Consider the following 20,490-nt stretch of genomic DNA (forward strand, 5'->3'; position numbering starts at 1 on the left):
AAAACAAAATAGGGGGAGGGGTTTCTTCAGCATTTCAGTCCCCAGGCAAAGTGTTCTCTCACTGTCAACATAGAATGAACTGCTGCTGGAGGTCAACTTGGGCTTTAATTTGCATTAGCACTTACATGCATAGTAGTCCAAGTTGTTGACCTCATGACTTGAAAAAGTAACTCTAAAAAAGTAAAATGTCCCTTCTTGGAAGACTAAAGAAAGACATCCAGCCACAGTTGTAAAAAGTCTCATCAAAACAATATACCCTTTTATGAATTATGCCTCAATTAAAAAAAAAAGTAGCCCCAAATAAGAAGCAGCTCTGAAAAAGAAAATATAACTTAAGATATTTGAAAAAAAACAAGGTGAATACAGGTTCAAAAGTAATTAAGATATATTTTCTTAAGGCTATCTAGAATTAGGCTTTAAAGAATTCTACCATTTCAAGTTTACCACTAGTTACTAGATACTTATTTATAAACAAGATGTTCACCTTTTTTGTTCCTTTATCAAGAGAAAAATCTACCTTCAGACTATGAGAGTGGTGATGGGGAGGGACCAGAAAACAAGATTCAAACAATCCCATACAAATATCACATTTTTCAAATAGACAAACTCCAAACTGCATTAGAAGTTCCAATCACTAAGACACTTTCCATTGAAATGATTTAAGTACAACTACATGGCACCAAGGTTTAGGCCTAATATAGGCCTGACAACCAAGTCCTTGTTTTCTGGAAGAAAGGCCTCAAAAGTCCCACTCAATTCCATATAACAATACTTCAAAGATCAATTAGGTTTTCCTTTCCTTAATATTTTTGTTTTTGACTTCTAATCCTAAAGACTAGATTAAAACTTAGCTCATTTCCCAGAAGGCATTGCTTCCCTTTGCTCTATGAAAGAGTCCACCAAGACCTCTTCCTCAAAACCATCTAGCCCCCAGCCTCCAGTCTTTGCTTGTGATGCATCTTTCTCAACATCCTGAAAAGGTAATGTAGGTAAAATATGCTCATAAACATTAAAACTAGTTGTTAGAAAGATGTAACTAGCTTTATAATTTAAGTTTTAAAGCATAAATACTTGCAGCTTAATCTGCACTGACAATGATTGTCGAAGCCTAGAATTCAACATTTACAAATTCTCATTCACACACACAAAACACACTATTATCACACAACTTGTGTCTTGAGAGAATCTTCTGCTTTTTAAATCTTTGGCCTCCCAGTCAATCCCAAGTTCAACCAAATTTTCCGAGTTCTGGTAGTTACCTGGACCACTGAGGCATTGCCACAAGACTTCTTCTCTTTTGAAACATCCTTTTTCTCTAGATATTAGGATACTACACCAGCTTGTTTCTTCTGTGGTGTATGTTGGTGTGGGATTATCTATTGCTTGATTTTTCATGGATGTGTTTAGCTTCTTTGGGTTGAATTTTCCCTTCTAGTGCTTTCTGTAGGGCTGGGTTTGTAGACAGGTATTGATTAAATCTGGTTTTATCCTGGAATATTTTGTTTACTCCGCCTATGGTGATTAAGAGTTTTGCTGGGTATAATAGTCTGGGTTGGCATCCATGATCTCTTAGTGTCTGCATGAGATTTGTCCATGATCTTCTAGCTTTCATAGTCTCTATTGAGTAGTCTGGTGTTATTCTGATGGGTTTACCTTTATATGTTACTTGGTCTTTTTCCTTTGCGGCTCTTAATATTTTTTCTTTGCTCTGTGTGTTTAGTGTTTTGATTATTATGTGGCGAGGGGACTTTTTTTTTGGATCCAGCCTATTCGGTGTTCTGTAAGCTTCTTGTATCTTCATATGTATTTCTTTCTTTAGGTTAGGAAAGTTTTCTTCTATAATTTTGTTGAATATATTTTCTGTGCCTTTGAGTTGGTATTCTTTTCCTTCTTCTATCCCTATTATTCTTAGGTTTGGTCTTTTCATGGTGTCCCAAATTTCCTGGACGTTTTGTGTTATGACTTTTTTGTCTTTAGTGTTTTCTTTGACTGACGAATCTATTTTCTCTATCATGTCTTCAGTGTCAGAGATTCTCTGTTCCATCTCTTGCAATCGGTTGGTTATGCTTTTTTCTGTAGTTCCTGTTCGTTTAGTCAGGATTTCTATTTCCAGCATTCCCTCAGCATGTGTTTTCTTTATTGTCTCAAATTCATTTTTCAGATCTTGGAATGTTTGTTTCATCTGTTTAATTGCTTTTTCTTGGCTTGATTTGATTTCTTCCCATTTTTTGTTCGTTTTTTCTTCCATTTCTTTAAGGGAGTTTTTAATTTCCTCTCTAATGGAGTTTTTCATTTCCTCTTTAAGGGAAGTTTTTATTTCCTCTTTAAGAGAGTTTTTCATTTCCTCTTTAAGGAAAGTTTTTATTTCCTCTTTAAGGTAGTTTTTCATTTCCTCTTTAAGGAAAGTTTTTATTTCCTCATTGAGGGAATGTTTTATTTCTTCTTTAAGGGCCTCTATCATCTTCTTAAAGTCATTTTTAGGGTTGATCTCTTCTGTTTCTTCTGTCATGGTATGTTTAGGTCTTGCAGGTGTAGAATCACTAGGTTCTGATGTTGCCATATAGGTCTTTATGTTGTTGCCTGTATTTTTGCACTGGCGTCTACTCATCTTTTCCTCTGTGCAGTGCAGGTGGTGTCTGTGTCTGAGAGTGCCTCTCTTGTTCTAATTTTTAGTCTTGGTTTAGTAGGGGTTCTTGGTTAAATTGGTGCTATTGGGCTGTTTCTTCAGGGACAGCTGATTTCAGTTGGTGAATTATATACTTATGATTCTCGTGATCTGGTTTGGTGACTGGGTAGCGCCTTCTTCTGTGTTCCCAGGTCACGTTTTGTTCATTTGTCAACTCCTCAGCTGATCTTGTTTCTTCAGACTTCAAACTGTAGGCATCTGAATCCTCTTCGAGATGGGTTTCAGCTGAGCAGGGTAGTCTCACCAACACCTCCAAGTTGTTGGGTTTCACAGGATCAGCAGTTGGGCCCTGGGTTGTCCCCAGACGGAGTGTCCAGACTCGCCCTGATTCCGATCCATGGAGATAGCCTCTTCCCCAGGTGTTGGGGCTAGGGGCGTCCCCGTTCCAAGCTGTGTCCGCCCCTCTCCGTCCACGGGCCTGTCCACCCCTGTGGCCCACCGCCACAGGCCCACCTGCGTCCACTTGTCTCCGCCGCTGGGCCTGTATGTCCCTGTCAGCTGCTGCTGGGTCTGTCTACCTCTGCGGGTGGCCAATGGGCCTGTATGTCTCTGTGGGCTGCAGCCGCCACGGGCCTACCTACCTCTGCTTGTCACTGCTGCCGGGCCCATCCACCTCTGCGAACTGCCACGGGGCCTGTATGTCTCTGCAGTTGCCACTGGGCCTGTATGTCCCTGTCGGCCGCTGCCACCAGGGCCTTCCACCTCCGCAAGTCGCCGACCTGCGTCCGCCTGTCTCTGCCACGTGGCTTGTTCACCTCTGTGGGCCGCCGCCAGGCCTGAATGTCTCTGTCGGCCGCCGCCACCAGTCCTGTCCACCTCCGTCTGCTTATCTCTGCCGCAGGGCCTGTCCACCTCTGTGGGCCGCCACTGGGCCTGAATGCCTCTGCCAGCTGCCGCTGGGCCTAAATGTCCCTGTCAGCCACTGCCGCCGGACCTGTCTACCTCCGCGGGCCGCTGCCACAGGCCTACCTGCGTCTGCTTGTCTCCGCCATCTTGATTCTACTCCCGCTGATCATTTCTAAATGGGGTTATTTGGTTTTATCCCCATTGGGTTTCCCTCATTCTGTGTATTCTGGATATTAGACACCTACCACAAGTATAATTTTCCAGTGCGTTCACCATTCTTCAGGGTTTCCCTTCATTGTCTTGTTTCTTTTGCTGTACACAGCCTTTTACCATGGTGTGTTGGTGGTATAATAGTGAGCATAGCTGCCTTCTGGAATCTCTTCTGGAAGTAATCCTCCTTTTGCAATCTCCCCCATACTTCTGTATCTTATTCCAGATATCCTTGTCCATTCCAAAGTATGGGACTTAGTCTGGTGATCCCACATAGCAGTGACATTTTGTCTTTAGCCCCAAAGCCATTCTCAAACTGTGGACCGTATTCTGCATGCTTGGTCCTCGGGTACAAACGTGTGACACACTGTGCCTGAGATCCTTGCCTTGGCAATGTTTCTGCTTGTAGCAATATTTGTGCTTGAAGTCCTCTGCCCTTTCTTTGAAGTATACTTTCAAAGTTGAACTGAAAAATCATAAGTCAGTTTCCCCTCTTCCCCCCTGAATAGAAGATTGGCCAAGCCTACAGCTGATGGCCACTAAGAAAAGTGAAAGGCAGAATTAGATACATTTTTACAACCACAACAGGGCTACAGTATGAGTCTTTACTAGTCAATGGGCTAAGTAGTATTGACTAATTCACAATGTAAGCAAATTCCAAGGCTTCCAAGGCACATAGGTTATAATTTGTTTTAGTTCTTTCTTTTCTTAAGATCAGTTTATTTATGTGTATGAGTTTTCTGTCTCTGTGTGTGCCTGCATGCCAGAAGAGGGTATCAGATCTCCTTATAGGTGGCTGTGAGCCAGCATGTGGGTGCTAGGAATTGAACTCAGGTCTCTGAAGAGCAGCCAGTGCTCTTAACCTCTGAGCCATCTCTCCAGCCCAGCCCCTTGTTTCAGTTCTTAAAATGTACCAGGAACTTTATCTTGACATCAGGGCTTTTTCATATAAAATTACTAGACACTTTTATTATACAATTAAAATAAATAAAAGTTAGTGTCCTGCAAACATTGGCCAGTGAAAAACTGAGAATATTCAGTCTAGAGAGGAGCAGCAGGGGGAAAACTGGGCAAAGCTAATTGTTTCCGAGTATGTGCATATGCATAGCGACTTGTATTCATTTTCTAGCCTTGGCTATGCAAAAGCAGAAGGATCCCGAATGCTAGAATACAATTTAGTCCCAAAATATTAGGGCTCAAAAAAAAAAAATCTGGACTGCCTAAGACTTCACAAACATCCTTTAAGGGCAATTCTGGGTGAAATTAATAGTAACAACAACAATAATAATAATAACAGGTAAATAAACATGGATGTGTGTGTTAACTGTAGCCTCGCTTATTTGTGCAAGGAATGATTCAAGAGTTTGGCAGCACTCAAAATCAAAAGAGATTCCAATGCTCCACCCATCCAGGAGGACACACATGTGAGAGCAAACTAGGGAATCACATGCTTGGCCTGATCAGCTAGCTGTCTGCCTCCTTTGGGAGTGATTCCAGCCTGCTGGTAACTGGCTGAACCCTAAGAACCTGTGTGAGTACGCAAACAATCCAAACCTAAGTTAAGTTGTACTCCCTCTCCCAGACAGTGGGGATGCAGCAGCAGCCGCCTCCGCCACACCGCAGTCTGCAGAGCTGGCCAAAACAAACTGAGTATGCACGTTTTGTCTTTCAAGTGGGACGTGTTTAGGTTTTAAATTCTTGAAAAAGCCAGACATAGTCTCGGAGATGATTTCTCATTTTAAATGCGTTATGAAAAGCGTAGCGACTGGTAGTCACGTGACTCCAAGAGCCCATTTATTTATTTATTTTTTCCTAGAGCTGGGCCTTCCCCGAGACTGACCTACCTAAGTGTCTCAGATGCTGATCTCCTCAACCGGACTTGGTCACGTGGCGGCAACCAGCAGTGCCTCCGATACTTAGCCAAACTCATCGCCTGCTTTCCCAGCGTGTGTGTGCGTGATGAGAAGGGAAACCCAGTGTCCTGGGGTATCACAGACCAGTTTGCCACCATGTGTCATGGCTACACCCTACCTGACCATCGCAGGAAAGGTTACAGCCGACTGGTGGCCCTCACACTGGCCAGGAAGTTGCAAAGCCGTGGATTCCCCTCCCAGGGAAACGTCCTGGACGACAACGTGGCCTCTATAAACCTCCTAAAGAGTGTCCATGCTGAGTTCTTGCCTTGTCGTTTCCACAGGCTTATTCTCACCCCTGCGTCTTTCTCTAGACAAGCTCACCTTTAGCTCAGAGAAACTCCAAGAATATTCCACTTTCTCTGAGCATATACCCCCCTTTAAATGAAGTGTGAATTAAACCAAGAGAAGCATGTCATTGAAAGGGGCCTGAAAAAAGTATGCAAGATCACCCCGAGAAACTGTTTCTGTCTTAGATTTCCACCATCAAGAACTCTGGGGGCTGGGGTCCCAGTAAGTGTGTCTCAGAATAGAGGGTGTGTGTCCTCTGTTAGGACCCTCCGCAGGGAAGAATTCTTTAAATCCAGCCATTCCTGGCCTATGTTAGAAACGCCTGCATGAGAAAGAGTGATTTAATGTGGGGCCATTGGCCTCCTGCTCCACAGTCTCCAACCACGCCAGCCCCTCCTGCTGTAAAATCCTCTTGGTCCCAGCTGGATATCTGAGCAACCTGTCTAAGCTCTTGGTAGGGGACCTGCCATTTTCCCCTTCAGTGACTGACTGCTGGTGCAGAGAGTTAAGCTATAGTTCTTCCCTGGGAGTGTTTGTGGGTAGTGGTTCTCACAGGTTCCTGTTTATCAGAATCACCAGGAGGAGAGGTTGCAGCACAGAGGCCGACCCCTCCCCCGTAGCTCCTGATGCAGGGAGCACCTGGGCAGGGCCTGAGAATTTGCATTTCCCAGTGTTCCTTCTCATTTGCCTTGGATAGGTGAACAACTGTGATCAGTAGACCAGACCTTATCCATGATTGTTCCAGACCTTACCCATGAACTGTACCTTATCCATGAACTGTTCCAGACCTGACCCATGACTGTTGCAGACCTTACCCATGACTGTTCCAGACACCTGGATTATAATCTCCTTTTTCATGAAAATCTGAAATTCACATATAGGTGTGTATGAGGTTATAAAAATGGCATATAAGATGTTACATAGATATTTTCTGTAGGCATTTTTATAATCCTAGAAGTTTGACATTACAATCAATTTTAATCCTCTTATTATATTGAAGAAATTTGATATCTAGAAACAATAAATGCTTCAAGATTACATTTAATATGGTCAGTACTGAAAAGCCAGAACTCTGTAATTTTTATTTTAGTTCTCAAATAATTAAATTAATGCTTTGTTATTTTATTGTTGTGATTCTTTCTTATGTTATTTGGTCTCTGTGTGTAAATCGGAGGACAATGGGTAAGAGTTAATTTCCTGTTCCCATTATGTGGGTTTCAGAGCTCAAACCCAGGCTGTCAGACTCAGTGACCAGCACCTTTACCTGATAAGACATCTCAGCTGCCCATTCTTGTAAATTTAATTTCCACTAGTCTAGGCATATGTATTTTTCAAGGTCTGTAAAGGAAAAGATGAGCATCATGAGGAGAGCGGACATAAATGCAATGGCTGAACTTATGTAGACTCAATAAGGTTGACTTCACCATATAGAAACCACTGCCTCCCTATCCCATGGAACTTAAAAATCCTAACAATAAAAATAAGGCAAAATCCAAAGTATTGGTGTTTATTCTGATAAAAGAAGACAAATGGTTGATGTACAGGATATGGTAATAATCAGACATCTTGAGCATGGATTTATTCTTAGGTGATTCTTACCCAATGGTTACCTAGAAACTCATCCTTGGTACTAGAGGGAGAGAAGAGTCCATAAAACTCTTGGGAGAACATGATCTAATTTCTGCCCTTGGGATGCTCATTAACTTTAGCCCTGACTCAACATGAGTAGCACCTGCCTCAGTCTTGGTGCTATTTATTATTGCTTTGTTTCTTCCTAGTGATAATTGATCTACCACTTATTGACAAGTACACCAAACACTGTATGTACATAATGTAATCTTCAGGATAGAACTGTTCTCTTACTGAATTAGTGAGGTAATGACTCACCAAAAATTATTCAATGTGTAAGTGGCAAAATCATGACATAATCTGAATCTGTTGCATTGCAAATTGTACACTTACACCGTGTTATTAGTTGTTATTGTTCTCTTGGAATCTCCAGCTCACTCCTGCACAGTCTGAGAAGCCCCATCTTTCTCTCTCCAAACCCTGCCCTTTCAGAGAATCGCCAACAAAGAAGAGGCTTCAAAAAGCCCAGTTCTAAATTCTTGCAACAGCTTCTCCCCTGAAGTTGCCAGCAGCCCAAGCCCTCACCTAAAGTGTTCAGGTTTTGACCATACTTGGGTACAAGCCCTGCTTGTGGTGGACACCCTTCACCTACAGGCTACTTAACCTCCCTGCTTTAGTTAGGGTGAGTGACTTCTCCTGCCTCTATCTCTGGGACTGGAGAACTCACCTGGGAGCTGCTTTGCTCAAATAAACCTGTTCTTTTACTTTTTCAGTTTGGCTTGATCTGGCTTACTGTGTCAGCGGAGAAGCATATTATAGCAATACAGAACCTGTTAGTTATATTCTTAATTTTTCTTATTTTTCATATTAAAATATAATCCCATCACTTTCCCCTTCTCATATCTCCACAAAACCTTCTAGTTTACCCCAAACTCTCTTTCAAAATCATGACTTCTATTGCTTTAACTGTAGTTATACACACACTTTCCTAAATATAAAAATGCAATCTGCTCAGTCCATATAATATTATTTGATGTATATGATTACAAACCTGATGACTTAGTATTGGTTAATCAATTGGGGGCTGCTCTTCCCTGAAGAAGACTATTTCCCCCACTCTCAGCATTCCATACATGCCTATAGTTCTTTGTCTAAGGGTGGGGCCCCATGCGATTCCCCCACCCCCAGTCTATTGGTGCTGTCCTTGTTCAGGTCTTGGTTAGGCATCCATGTTGGTGAGACATCGTGGATGTGGCTTCTCTGACATTTCTAGGAGACACCATCTCATTCCTGCTCTTCTGGTTCTTAAAATCCTTTTGCCCTCCTCTTCAGCAATGTTCTCTGAGCCTTAAGTGAGGGGGCTGTGTTGTAGTTGTTATAGTTTTAGAAGGATGAGAACACCACTGGTAGCAAAATGAAGATGACCATAGGCCAATGTGAACAGCGAGGTTGTAGAAGAAAGGATACTAACGTCTCTCTCCTGCTGCCTTCCAAGGTTTGGACTCTATTTGCATGCACCCTGCTTTTCCCTCAGACCTGGGAAAAATTGTTTCAACAAGTGATGGTTCTCCCCTTTGCTGTGAACACAAACTGAGATGACCCCTCACAGTTCCTTCTGGAACAAAGTTTCCTCTTCTAGTTGTTTTGATTTGCATCATGTCACTGAAACCTCCTAGAAAGGATTCCATTATCTCCCTGTTTCCAAAAATGTTTACCTCTAACAATGGACCCCCATTTTTGGGGCATTTTTCAGCTTCATTGTCTGTATATATAGGAAATAATTTTTATATACTTTAATTAAAGCTCATACAAGTATACAAAATCATATGAGTCTGTATATTTATGTGTTAGACACAATGGAACATATTTTAGTATGTCAGTCCTCATTAAATATGTAATTTTGTCAGAAAATATTGAACCCGATATGTAAATTTTTTTCCTTCTAGTTTTCACTACACTAGTCATTCTGTCCTAACATGGAGCCATGATGGATTTAATTGTTCCACTTGCAACCCTGTTTTAATCATATTTAAGGAATATGCAGATATATGGAGAAATGCCTGGAAGAAGGGAAGGGTGAGGGAGGAGTGACAGATGTTATTTTCTCACTGTGTACTATAAACCAATGCAGACTTTTAAAGTACAGTTTAATCTTAATTGTTACTTGAAATGCTAGTAAGTAAGCAAGAGCCAATAGTGGCTTGGGTTTGGATGCTGGCAAAGCTGAGCATGAGAAGTGGACAGTTACCTGAGCTACGAGAGAGGAAATGTCAGGACTGAGCTTAGGGGCTCTCAGGAATAATGAGTGATAAACGCCAATTATGGCTGAATTCTCAGCATTGTGACAAGCTGGTGGTGTGTTTCAAAGACCAGAAACAATGGCCGGGTAAGAGACCGTTGGAAGGGGTGAAAACGTTTGTTCAGTCTTAGACTGGAGTTTGGAGTTGTGAAACAGGAAGTGGTGGGCTCTATGGTGGTATTTTATTTGTACTGAAATGTGATTTTAATTGTACGTTAATAAATAAAGTTGCCCCTGGGGGTCAGAGCTATTAGAGCCATAGCAAGAGTATGGGGGTGGTGGTGCACACCTTTAATCCCAGCACTTGGTAGGCAGAGCTAGGTAAGTCTCTGTGTGTTCAGGGATACAGCCAGCATTGGAGACACACGCCTTTAAGATCTGGAGGGCTGTACTTACAGGCAGTGACTAGGCAGTCACGTGTTTGAGTTTACAACCAATAAGAAGGCAGAACAGAAAGACTATATAAAGACAAACACACAGGAAGTAGCTCCTTTTCGGAGAGGTCTCTTGGTTTAAGAGACTAGCTGCAGGGTAAGTCTCTTAGCTCTGATCTCTTGGCTTTCTTCTTTGCATTGGTTCTGTGTTTCTTATTTAATAAGACGGTTGGATACATCTACAGGGCTCAAGTTGAATGTTAAGGTTTAAGCACAGAGAAGTCTGCTATGGGTCGCAGGAATATATCATAAGAACTCAGCTGGCTATGGCACTGCCTGAAGGGATCAAGGAATTCCTTCAGAGGAAGCCAAATTCCAAGGAGCATTTGGTGTTATTTGGCTTGTTATATATCAGCTGTCTTCTATTATGAAAATCATGTGTGCCTTCATAGTTCTCCCAATTGATTTTTCCTTAAAAATTGCTAACAGTGTGAACTGATCACTCTTTGGACATATACATTCAAGGTATTTGGAGAACAGCCTCAGGAAAGGCTTCCTTCCCCCCAGCCCACAGGTTTCTCCCTTTTCAGCACTAGAATCAGATATCTCCCTTAGCTACTTTCAAGGACTAACAGAAATAACAGTCCAAATCACCACATGCTAGTCTCCTGATTTAATATAAATTCCACAAGGAGACACTGCCTAGGTCAGGCGGACCTTAAGTAATAACTGTAGATGTAACCAACCGTCTTATTAAATAAGAAACACAGAACCAATGCAAAGAAGAAAGCCAAGAGATCAGAGCTAAGAGCCTTACTGCCTGCTGCAGCTAGCCTCTTCACCCAAGAGACCTCTCCGAAAGAGACCTACTTCCTGTGTGTTTGTCTTTATATAGTCTTTCTGTTCTGCCTTCTCATTGGTTGTAAACCCAAACACATGACTGCCTCGTCACTGCCTGTTTGTACAGCCCTCCAGGTCTTCTATGGTATTGAAATTAAAGGCGTGTGTCTCCAATGCTGGCTGTATCCTTGACCACACAGAGATCTACCTAGCTCTTCTACCAAGTGCTGGGATTAAAGGAGTGCACCACGAATGCCCAGCTCTGCTATGGCTTGCTATTAGCTCTGACCCCCGAGCAACTTTATTTAAACATACAAATAAAATCACATTTCAGTACAAATAAAATACCACCATAAATAACTTTACATAATTTAACTCGGTCTCTCCTTTCTTACAGTGTTACTAACTTTATAGACCCCTAACTTCTTTCCTAACCACTTCTAGGAATGTAGACTGAGTGCATAGATCCCCTCTTTGATATACTAACGGTCATTAGCACTCGGTTGACCTCCTCTTTTACCACTCCCATTTTGGGTTATAAAACAAGGCCTGATGGTCACTGCCTGAGGACAATTCTTACCTCCCTTTATGACCCTGTAGAATTCAAGCCTGGTGACCTTGCTCGACCAGGGGATTGCTATTGCTTAGGTTTACAACTGGATTCCTGAGAGACTTGGGGAGAATTGAGAGGCAGAGAAGGGAGAGGGATGCAGAGGATTTTGACCAGAGAGAACATGTGGACGAGATAGAAGATGAGGAAGAGCCACATGGGAAAGTACTAGCTGAGTAAGAATGAGATGAAAAGGGCCTAGATGAGGCAGAATTAAGACAAGAGAATTAAGATAGAACTTGGAGCAGCAGTTGAATATAGAGAGAAATCAAACAAGAAAGGAGCTAGGCATGAGAACAGAACTGAAGCTGTGTAAAGAGGATGTTATCCCAGAAGAATTAGAGCAAGTGGACTAAAGAGCTCGATGTGCTGAGATTCTATTTCCCAAAAATAGGCCTTGCCATTCGTAGTTTTCTCTCCTGAGCCCCTGGGAAGTATTAATATTAAGGCTAGTCCTTTTAATATTAAACAAGAGAAGTCTAGGACATAAATTATAGTCAAGAATCATCATGATGCAGACAAAAATAAACCAGGAGTCTCACTAAACCTGCTTAGAACAAGACCTTGAATAAATCACTTTTAAGGTGAGTGGAGGCAAAGGCTCTATGATGGACAAAGGAAGACAGAGAAATGCCATAAGATGACCATCACAGAGAAAAATTTGCAAGATGAGAAATGATCAAGCTATGAAATTTTGCTGAGGGTCAATAACACAAAATGAGAGCCTGGAGTTGTGGAGCAGGCTTGTAATCCTACTCCTCAGGAGGTAGAGATAGGTTCCCAGTCCATCATCAGCTACACAATGAGTTTGAGGCCCATCCAAGTTCCATGAGATTGTCTCAAATGAAACAAAACTACAAAAGACCATGAAAGGAGAAGTCTCTGCTGCACCAGGGTGTACTTTAAAGATGAATGTGCTGAAAATCGAGAAGAAACAAGATTATAGAGAGATGATTCTGTTTATATAAATCCTGAAAACAAACCAGGCAAAAGTAGTCGACAGCTTTTGCTATCAGAAATGTGCTATACTTCAGAAGGGCTGGGTTTCTTCCAGCATATCGGCACTTCCTGGATAGGTTTCACTTTGTGAAAAACCATCAAGTTACAACAATTCAAATACACCTATGTATCTGTGTTATTCTACAATTAAAAAAAATCATTAATAAAAAATGAGCTGGAATCTAACAAAAGTACAGCCCTTTTACCTAACTGCTACCTGTAAATTTTTTTATAAAACAAAATATAAACATTTGCGTAAAAGCACTGCTTATAAGGGAAAATACTTTTTATTTTATTTTTTTTTTAAGATTTGTTTATTATGTATACAGAAGAGGGTGCCAGACCGAATTACAGATGGTTGTGAGCCACCATGTGGTTGCTGGGAATTGAACTCAGGACCTCTGGAAGAGCAGTCAGTGCTCTTAACCGCTGAGCCATCTCTCCAGGCCTGGAAAATACTTTTTAAAGCAGCACACTGATTAAATATAATGCGACCACCAGATGAACTCATGTGGCATATTAGAATATGTTAATAAGGGAAAGTATATCACATGTAAATGTAAAGCAGTTACAGAGTTAAAATTTAACTAAAAAGATACAGAGGAGGGAAATAGATCTGAAAGCAGTTTAATGATGCCCACTGAGGGAGAGGAGCCCTTGGTAAGTAGTAACAAGCATTGTATGGTGCAGCCAGGGCTGGGCATGATGATACAAAGAGTTGGTAGAGGCAACAAGCCCCATCTCTCCAAGACATGCACTTGTCTGTTCTGCATGGGCCTTCCCGGGGTCTTGTAAGCGTCTAGTATTTTCTAAAGAATGAATTCACTCTTCCTGAGATCCACCAAGGAAAAGTGACAGGAACAACCAAGAACGAAATAGTCTCACACTTCTGTAGCAAAGGGAGACACGCAGAGATTAGCACACACCCTGGGAAAGAATCTCAATGGGAACACAGGCTGGGCCTTTCTCGGTCCGTTTTAATTAATGGTTTATGTGTAGTGATTTGACTTCTGAGGAAACAAACGAGGTAACTATACATTCAGTTCCTTGAAGTTGTCCACCTTAGACCTACAGTGTGTTCATTTTTCTCTAACCTTGGTAAACTTTAGGACTCAGAACAAAAGTAAAAGCAAATGGAATTGCATGGCCGAGATTACAACAATGATATCTTCCTTCTTGTTGGCGATGGTTGCTTAGACATTTTCAGTGGGGGAACGCAAAAGTAGAAGAGGTGCAACATAATGTGGGCATATGTTTCTGCTTTACTGGAGGTAGACTCAGCAAACGAGTTCACTTTCCAACACTTTCTCTAAGCTCAAGATTTTGTTTTTTATATTAGTTCCAACCAATTTGTGAGTCTCCTTGTTCTTCCTGGTGTCAGCCTTCTACTCTTTCTGAAGACTGAAATACAATTGGACAGGTCAACTGCATATGGCTCCTCTTTTCTAGATCCCACATAAACCTCAGCAGGGGATCCATTGTCACGTTAACCCACCACTGTTTCAACCTAGCTCACTACCTGGGTGATTTCCTTTTCCTTAGGAAACTTTTGTGTTCACATCTTCTATTCCCGTTTTAAAATAAATGAAAGGAATAGGCACCATGTATTTATCCCTCTCCAGCTTTCTCTTTACTCAACGGGTCTGTGTTTCCAAGGCAAAAATGTACATGAAATTTGAGACTGTTGAATACAGGGCACATTAGAGGATGGGCAGGTGGTTAGCCAATGCAGTTACGACAGTGAACACTAGATGGCAGATTTTAGTTCTAGCTTATTTTCTATTTTTTTATTGAGTCTGTGGATTTCACATCATGAATCCCAATCCCATTCATCTCCCCATCCCCTCCCCTGCACCCTCTGCTCTTGTGACCTCCCCCCAAAACAAAACGAAATTTAAAAGCATAGCCAAAAAAACAACAACAACAACAACAAAAACAAAATCTCGGCGTGGAAGCCAGTGTGGCCCAGTGAATCACACAGTGTCCCCCTTAGTCCATACATCTTTATGTGTAAGTGTTCTCTGCAATGGATTGTTGGTCTCAAAGCCCCTGACTTCTGCTGTACTTCCATATTGGGCCCTCACTGGGACGCCTCTTGGATGTCCTGTTGTTGTCCTGTGTCATAGAGACCCTGAAGCTTTAGATCTGCAGGTCTGGCCCTTTCACATGTCCCAACAGTTTCTAGATGAGGTGTTGGGGTGGGCTAACTCATGGCCCTGGTTCTGGGACCTGGGTGGTCGCTGGCTTGGTCAGCTCGCCAGATTTCCCTCGTCATTACCACCAAAGCCAGCTCTCCAGCACTCTCCTGGCCAGCTCACCCAACCAACACAGCCGTCCACAGGGAGCAGGGGCAGTTCTGCTCTTAGGCCCTCAGGTCTGGCTCTCTGGCACTCAGACCACCAGGGCCAGCTCAGCTCTAATGTTTTGCTTAGGGGAGGGCTACAGCTCTCCCAGTTGCTGCAGTTGATGAAGGACAGTATCAGCTCTTCCATTCTCAGGTCCTCTGACCCCCTGCAGGCTGGTTCTCCTGCCTGCCACAGTTGGCAAGGGGTTGGGGGGGAGCATATTTCCCTCACCTATGCCATCACATGGCATACAAGAGAGGGGGCAAGTTCTCCTGCTCTCCCACAGGACTGGATTACCTGAGTCCCTACCAACAGGGTCAGCTCTAATGTGTTGCTCAGGTGAGGTGCAGGGCCTGTTTGCCCATGTGCCGCAGCCAGTGAAGGGTGGCACCAGCCCTCCCACAGGTGGCAAGGGATAAGGGGGGAGGGCATCTTCCCCTCACCCATGCCACCACATGTCTGGGAGGGTGTGGGGTCAGCTCTCCTGCTCTCATGCCCTTTCAGCTGGCTCACCTGCACCCCCCAACCCCCTCACCCCCACCAAGCTCTACTGTGCTGCTTGTGTGAGGTACAATGCCAATTCTCCTGCTCTCATGACCACCAGGGCCAGCTTTCCCACCCACCACAGGCAGAGAGGGGCAGGGAAGCAGGGAGGTCTTCTCTTGCCCACTCCACCATATGACAGATGAAGGGTGCGCCAGATCTCCCGTGCATCACCTGCCTCCTCCCCCAACAAGGTCAGCTCTACTATGCTGCTTTGTGGGCCAAGGTGCAGGGCAGACTCTTCTGAGTGCTTCAGCCAGTGAAGGACAGGGTCGGCTCTCCCATTCTAGTGACCAGCATTTGCCACCTGCTGTAGGTGGTGAGGGACAAGGGGCTAGGGGTGAGGAATTATCTCTTCCTTGCCCACACCACTGCATGACAAAATGTGGTATTGAGAGCCCCTGGTGGCAAAAGACCATAGGAGTGTACAGTAGGAGACAACTAGTGTTCAGAAGGTCAATCTATCAGCACTAAGGGTTGTGTTAGAGGAAACCATGATGCAAGGCATTATGGAATTACTGCCTTTTGAATGAACTGGCTGTCTCTCGTTGTAAACTTCTTGCGCTATAACAGCTATGATTCTCTCCGTTTACCATGCATCTCCATGTTATGTGTACATGCAATCTCATGATTGCATCTCAGTCTTGGGCACAACTTTCCCCTTGCATTTGTGGTAATTAGATAACTGCCCCCAGCTGTGTTTATTTTTTTTTAACGTAAATCTGTCCAGGGCCACTCTCCAGACAAAAGTATTCCAGCTAAGATGCCTTTTTATCCAATGATAAATGCAGATAAACATTAGCTCATCTCACTAACAGATAAGAGAAAATAACCACTAGCAATTAAATCCTCAACTCCTTTCCTTCACCCCGGGTTATTTACAAAAGACCCTGACTTAAGAGATTTACTGCTTACATTCCTGGGATGATGTTTTAGTGACTAGTTTACTAGATACTGAGTTAAGATAGTTATTTCCCACTGACTAAAGGGGATTTCTGACAAAGCCAGGTGAATGACAGGTGCCAGCTTTGTTTCTTGTGCAAATTAAGTTTTTATTCCTCCTCAGCCAGGTGCTATTCCTAGATTTTCTCCTCAGCAATTACCCTGAGCAGAAGGTGCTTTTATTAACCAAACGCTACATGCTCGGACGAAGGTTGCATAGCAACCGAGCATACTCCCTCTCCCTACCAGAAAGCAGCAAGCGGGAAAAGCAGCGCCAAAGACAGTTTACTTTCTTGTGATTTACTGACCCCTAACGTCCTACCTAGCCATTTCTAGATTATAGTTTGAGCACATACATTCCCTAATTGATCTTAGCCTTCAGTTGACCCTACCAGAGAACTCCCCTTTAGTCAATTCTCTTTTGGGTTGTAATTGGAAGCTGACATTTATTGCTTTATGTGTGGATTCTTATCACCTCTCTCTGTGACCCTGAAAACTTTAAGCCTCTTATTGCTTTGCTAAAGAATTACTGCTTGTGTATATATACTGGTTCCCTCACAGCACTTGGAAAATGGATTTAGAAGAACAAAGATGAGGACGGAGATGGAAAGAACTAGGTAGAATGAAGAGAGAACAACAGAAGGGACTGAGAGCAGGAGGGACTGAGAGGAGCTAAGAATGAGAACAGAAAAGAAGCTGTGTAGATAGAATTGGCTTAGAAGAATAAAGTGAATAGACTAAAGAACTCAGTATGTTTAGATTCATTTGATATCCCTCAGATTAGAATCCTTAGCTGGTTGTTAGACTCTTCCACGGACCCTGGTAGAAAGCAATAAAGGCTGGACCTATTATTGTTTTCTGAACAGTGGGACTAACTCTCCCACTCCCGCACCTTCAGGGCCAGCTCACCTGTCCCCACCCCAACAGAGACAACTCTACTATGCTGCCCAGGTGAGGTGCAGGACCACTCTTCCAAGTGATGCAGTTGGTGAGGGGCAGGGCCAGTTCTCCCTAGCGCTGCATCCAGTGAGGGGCGGGGCCAACTCTGTACAGCACTATCTTCACTGCTTTCTGTGGTAACAGGAGCCACAGACCTCACCATAGACCATGGCTACAGCAGGACCATGGACTCAGACCTGGTCCTCTTTTGACCAGGTCACAAGACCCCCAAGCAAGACCACCACAGAGCCATTATCCGATGCAAGCACAAAGAGGTTTTTATTAACAAAACAAGCAGGCTTGGCACCATCCAGCATCCGACACAGCAGGTGGAGGAGAACGGCCCTGAGCACTCACTTTAAGGGGTTTATATAGGAAAAGTTTACATGCAGCTTGGGATTGGACGAGGGGTCTAGGGGTGAGGTAAGCATAAGGTTACTAATTGCTAACAGGATTCAGGGTATCTACAGAGACATAAGTTTTTATTCCCCATGTCCTGCTTTTATTGACACATTCAGATTTATTGTTGCAGTCCTACACTCCTCTAAGGTCAGCTTCTGGTCAGTTGAGTCCATTACTCCCCATATCTTGTTTTCCCAGCCTTAAGTTCAACTTCTGATCACTTCTAAAACTGCTGGTCAGCAAATACCTTTGGGGGGGGGGGGGGACATCTCTTAAGATGGCTACTGAATTTTCCCTTTCAGTCCCCGTTAGGATCCTGGAGAAGTCCTACAAGAGACCACCATCCATATAAGCAATCAGCAAGAATGTTCTTTATTCCAGCATGCTGGGGCCAACCATTTCACACAAAGGCAAAATGACGATGACTCTGAGAGGAGTTTGCATGCTCCTTTTAAGCACAGCCAAGAAGAGGTCCTAGGGCAGTTAGGTTATTTTAGATATGATTGGCTTAAGCAAGTGGCAATCATATTAGTATATTCTAATTGGCCAGGGCTAGTCAGGGGCTGGTCAGAGCTATAGTTTTTCGTTTTGGGGCAGGCCTGGACAAGTCCCAGGCTCTATCCTTATTTGGTTATCTGCTGACTGTGACTCAGGCTTGGCCTGGTCTGGTACTGCATGTACCAGGCCTCCTTGTCCTCGCTGTTGGGGGTGTTGGAGATTGAATGTCCTTTGTTTGTGGCTCTCTCATAAACTGCTTGCTCAGTGTCAGGAAACTGAAACTGAGGCCTGATCTCTGAGAGAAGACTGAGCAGCCTGTTATGGCATCTGCTCATTCCTCTCAGCCCCTAGCAGCAGCCTAGGCCCGTAGCAGCCCCCCCCCCCCCCCCCGGGGGGGGGGGGGGTCAGGTCAGGTCACTCATATGTGCATAGCTCAGCAGAAGCTCAGCACATGGGCACTAAGGTGACTGTGGGTGGTGGTCCAGACCGTCTGATGGGCTGCAGTGTGCAAGACTGACAGTGCTGACAGCCAGATGTGGAGGCTCGCGACTTCAATTTCAGCCCCCAAGGTGGAGACCAGCTTAGGCTAGAGTGAGATTCTGTCACAGAACAAAGCCCAAAATCAAAAAATATTTGACTGAAGTTGGGTGTGGTACATACCATTGATCCAAGCACACAGGAGCTGGAGACAGGAGGATTGCTAGTTAAAGGTTGTAGTCTGGGCTACATAGTAAGACCTGTTGTTGTGGGGGGTTTGCTCTTTTTTTGGGGCCCCCCACCCAGGTCCCGAATAAATCACACACGGAGGCTTATCTTAATTATGAATGCCTAGCCTCAGTTTGGCTTAGTTTTTAGCCAGCTTTCCTTATCTTTTTCTGACTACCTTTTGCCTCCCGGCTTTTCCCGTTCTCTTACTTCTGTAAATCTTGCTCTTACTCTGTGGCTTGCTATGTAACTGGGTGGCTGGCCCCTGGAGTCCTCCTCCTTCTCTGGCTCCTAGATCTTAGATCTTAGGTTTCTCCCTTTATATCTTCTCCCTGCCTGCCAGCCCCGCCTGTCCTTTCTCCTGCCTTGCTGTTGTCCATTTCTTCATCAGACCATCAGGTGTTTAAGACAGGCAGAGTAACACAGCTTCACAGAGCTAAACAAATGCACCATAAACGAAGTAACACACCTTAAAACAGTCTACTACAAAGACCCTGTCATAAAAAAAAGCAAAAACTTTAACTGGAATCCAGTCATAATAAAAACAGTTTTTAAAAAACCTATAATGTGGAACATTTTCGCAGACAATTTACCTGAATGATTCAAAAGTTACTGTCATTGGAAAAAATTTGACCACTTCATTCTATTTTATAAGACAGCCAAAAGCCTTAATTATAATTGACAGACCTTCAGGGGAATAAGATATAAAAATGTGTGTTGAGGTCTCAGGACAACTAAACCAGAAATTTATATTAAGTTGTACTTGTGAATTAATGTTACTTTTCTTAGATGATATGGGGTCAAGTGATTACATAGGAATAAGGATTTATTTTAAATATTTTGGCCATGTTTATAGTAAGTCTCATTTGTGTCACTTAATTTCAATTTTTTTCCTAGTGAAAGATGTATATAGGTGTACACTGGTATGTGTGTGTGTGTGTGTGTGTGTGTGTGTGTTTAAAGAAAGAACAGAAAAAATAAAGATAATCCATGTGACAAAATATTAATAGATGCACATAAAAGGCACATAGAATTTTATTATATTATCATTTTAATTATTTTATTTTTGAATCTAAATAAAGCTATTGCTTAAAAGTAAAGATTTAAGAGATAGCTCAAACTATTCAACAGACTATAAAAGAAGTTACCATAAACTATACTCAATGTTACATCAAAATGTCATTTTATTTTCACTCTGGTTAAGGAAGCCCACAACTAAACATTGCCAATACGTATTGAATCTGAAATGCTGTACTTTGTTTTAGAACCTTATGCCCAAACATAAGAAGGAGCACTGGCAATAGACAATGGAAAACTGAGAGAAGAGGAATTCCAATGTGGGAAAAAAGGGTTGGGGGTACATCTCACAGAGGAAAGAGAGCGGAGGTGAAGTTCACAGGGGGAAATAGTACAGAGAATGATACAAATCCAAACGGCATGAATGAATTGACTGACAGTAAGCAGTATTGGGACTCTTTA

The 20,490-nt window shown here is 43.1% G+C and overlaps 1 protein-coding gene across 1 annotated transcript in view; it reads left to right on the top strand.

Annotated features, from left to right (window-relative positions):
* Glyatl3 (glycine-N-acyltransferase like 3) overlaps nt 1-9,333 on the top strand; it is a 22,412-nt gene extending 13,079 nt beyond the window's left edge. Inside the window, exon 6 of the mRNA XM_042266501.2 lies at nt 5,559-9,333. Coding sequence (XP_042122435.2) covers nt 5,559-5,985 — 427 coding nt within the window. The 3' untranslated portion in view covers nt 5,986-9,333. The remainder of the gene's footprint in view (nt 1-5,558) is intronic.
* Nucleotides 9,334-20,490: the final 11,157 nt, after the last annotated feature.

The sequence above is a fragment of the Peromyscus maniculatus genome, chromosome 21 (assembly GCF_049852395.1).
Source record: "Peromyscus maniculatus bairdii isolate BWxNUB_F1_BW_parent chromosome 21, HU_Pman_BW_mat_3.1, whole genome shotgun sequence".
In the NCBI taxonomy this organism is placed as follows: Eukaryota; Metazoa; Chordata; class Mammalia; order Rodentia; family Cricetidae; genus Peromyscus; species Peromyscus maniculatus.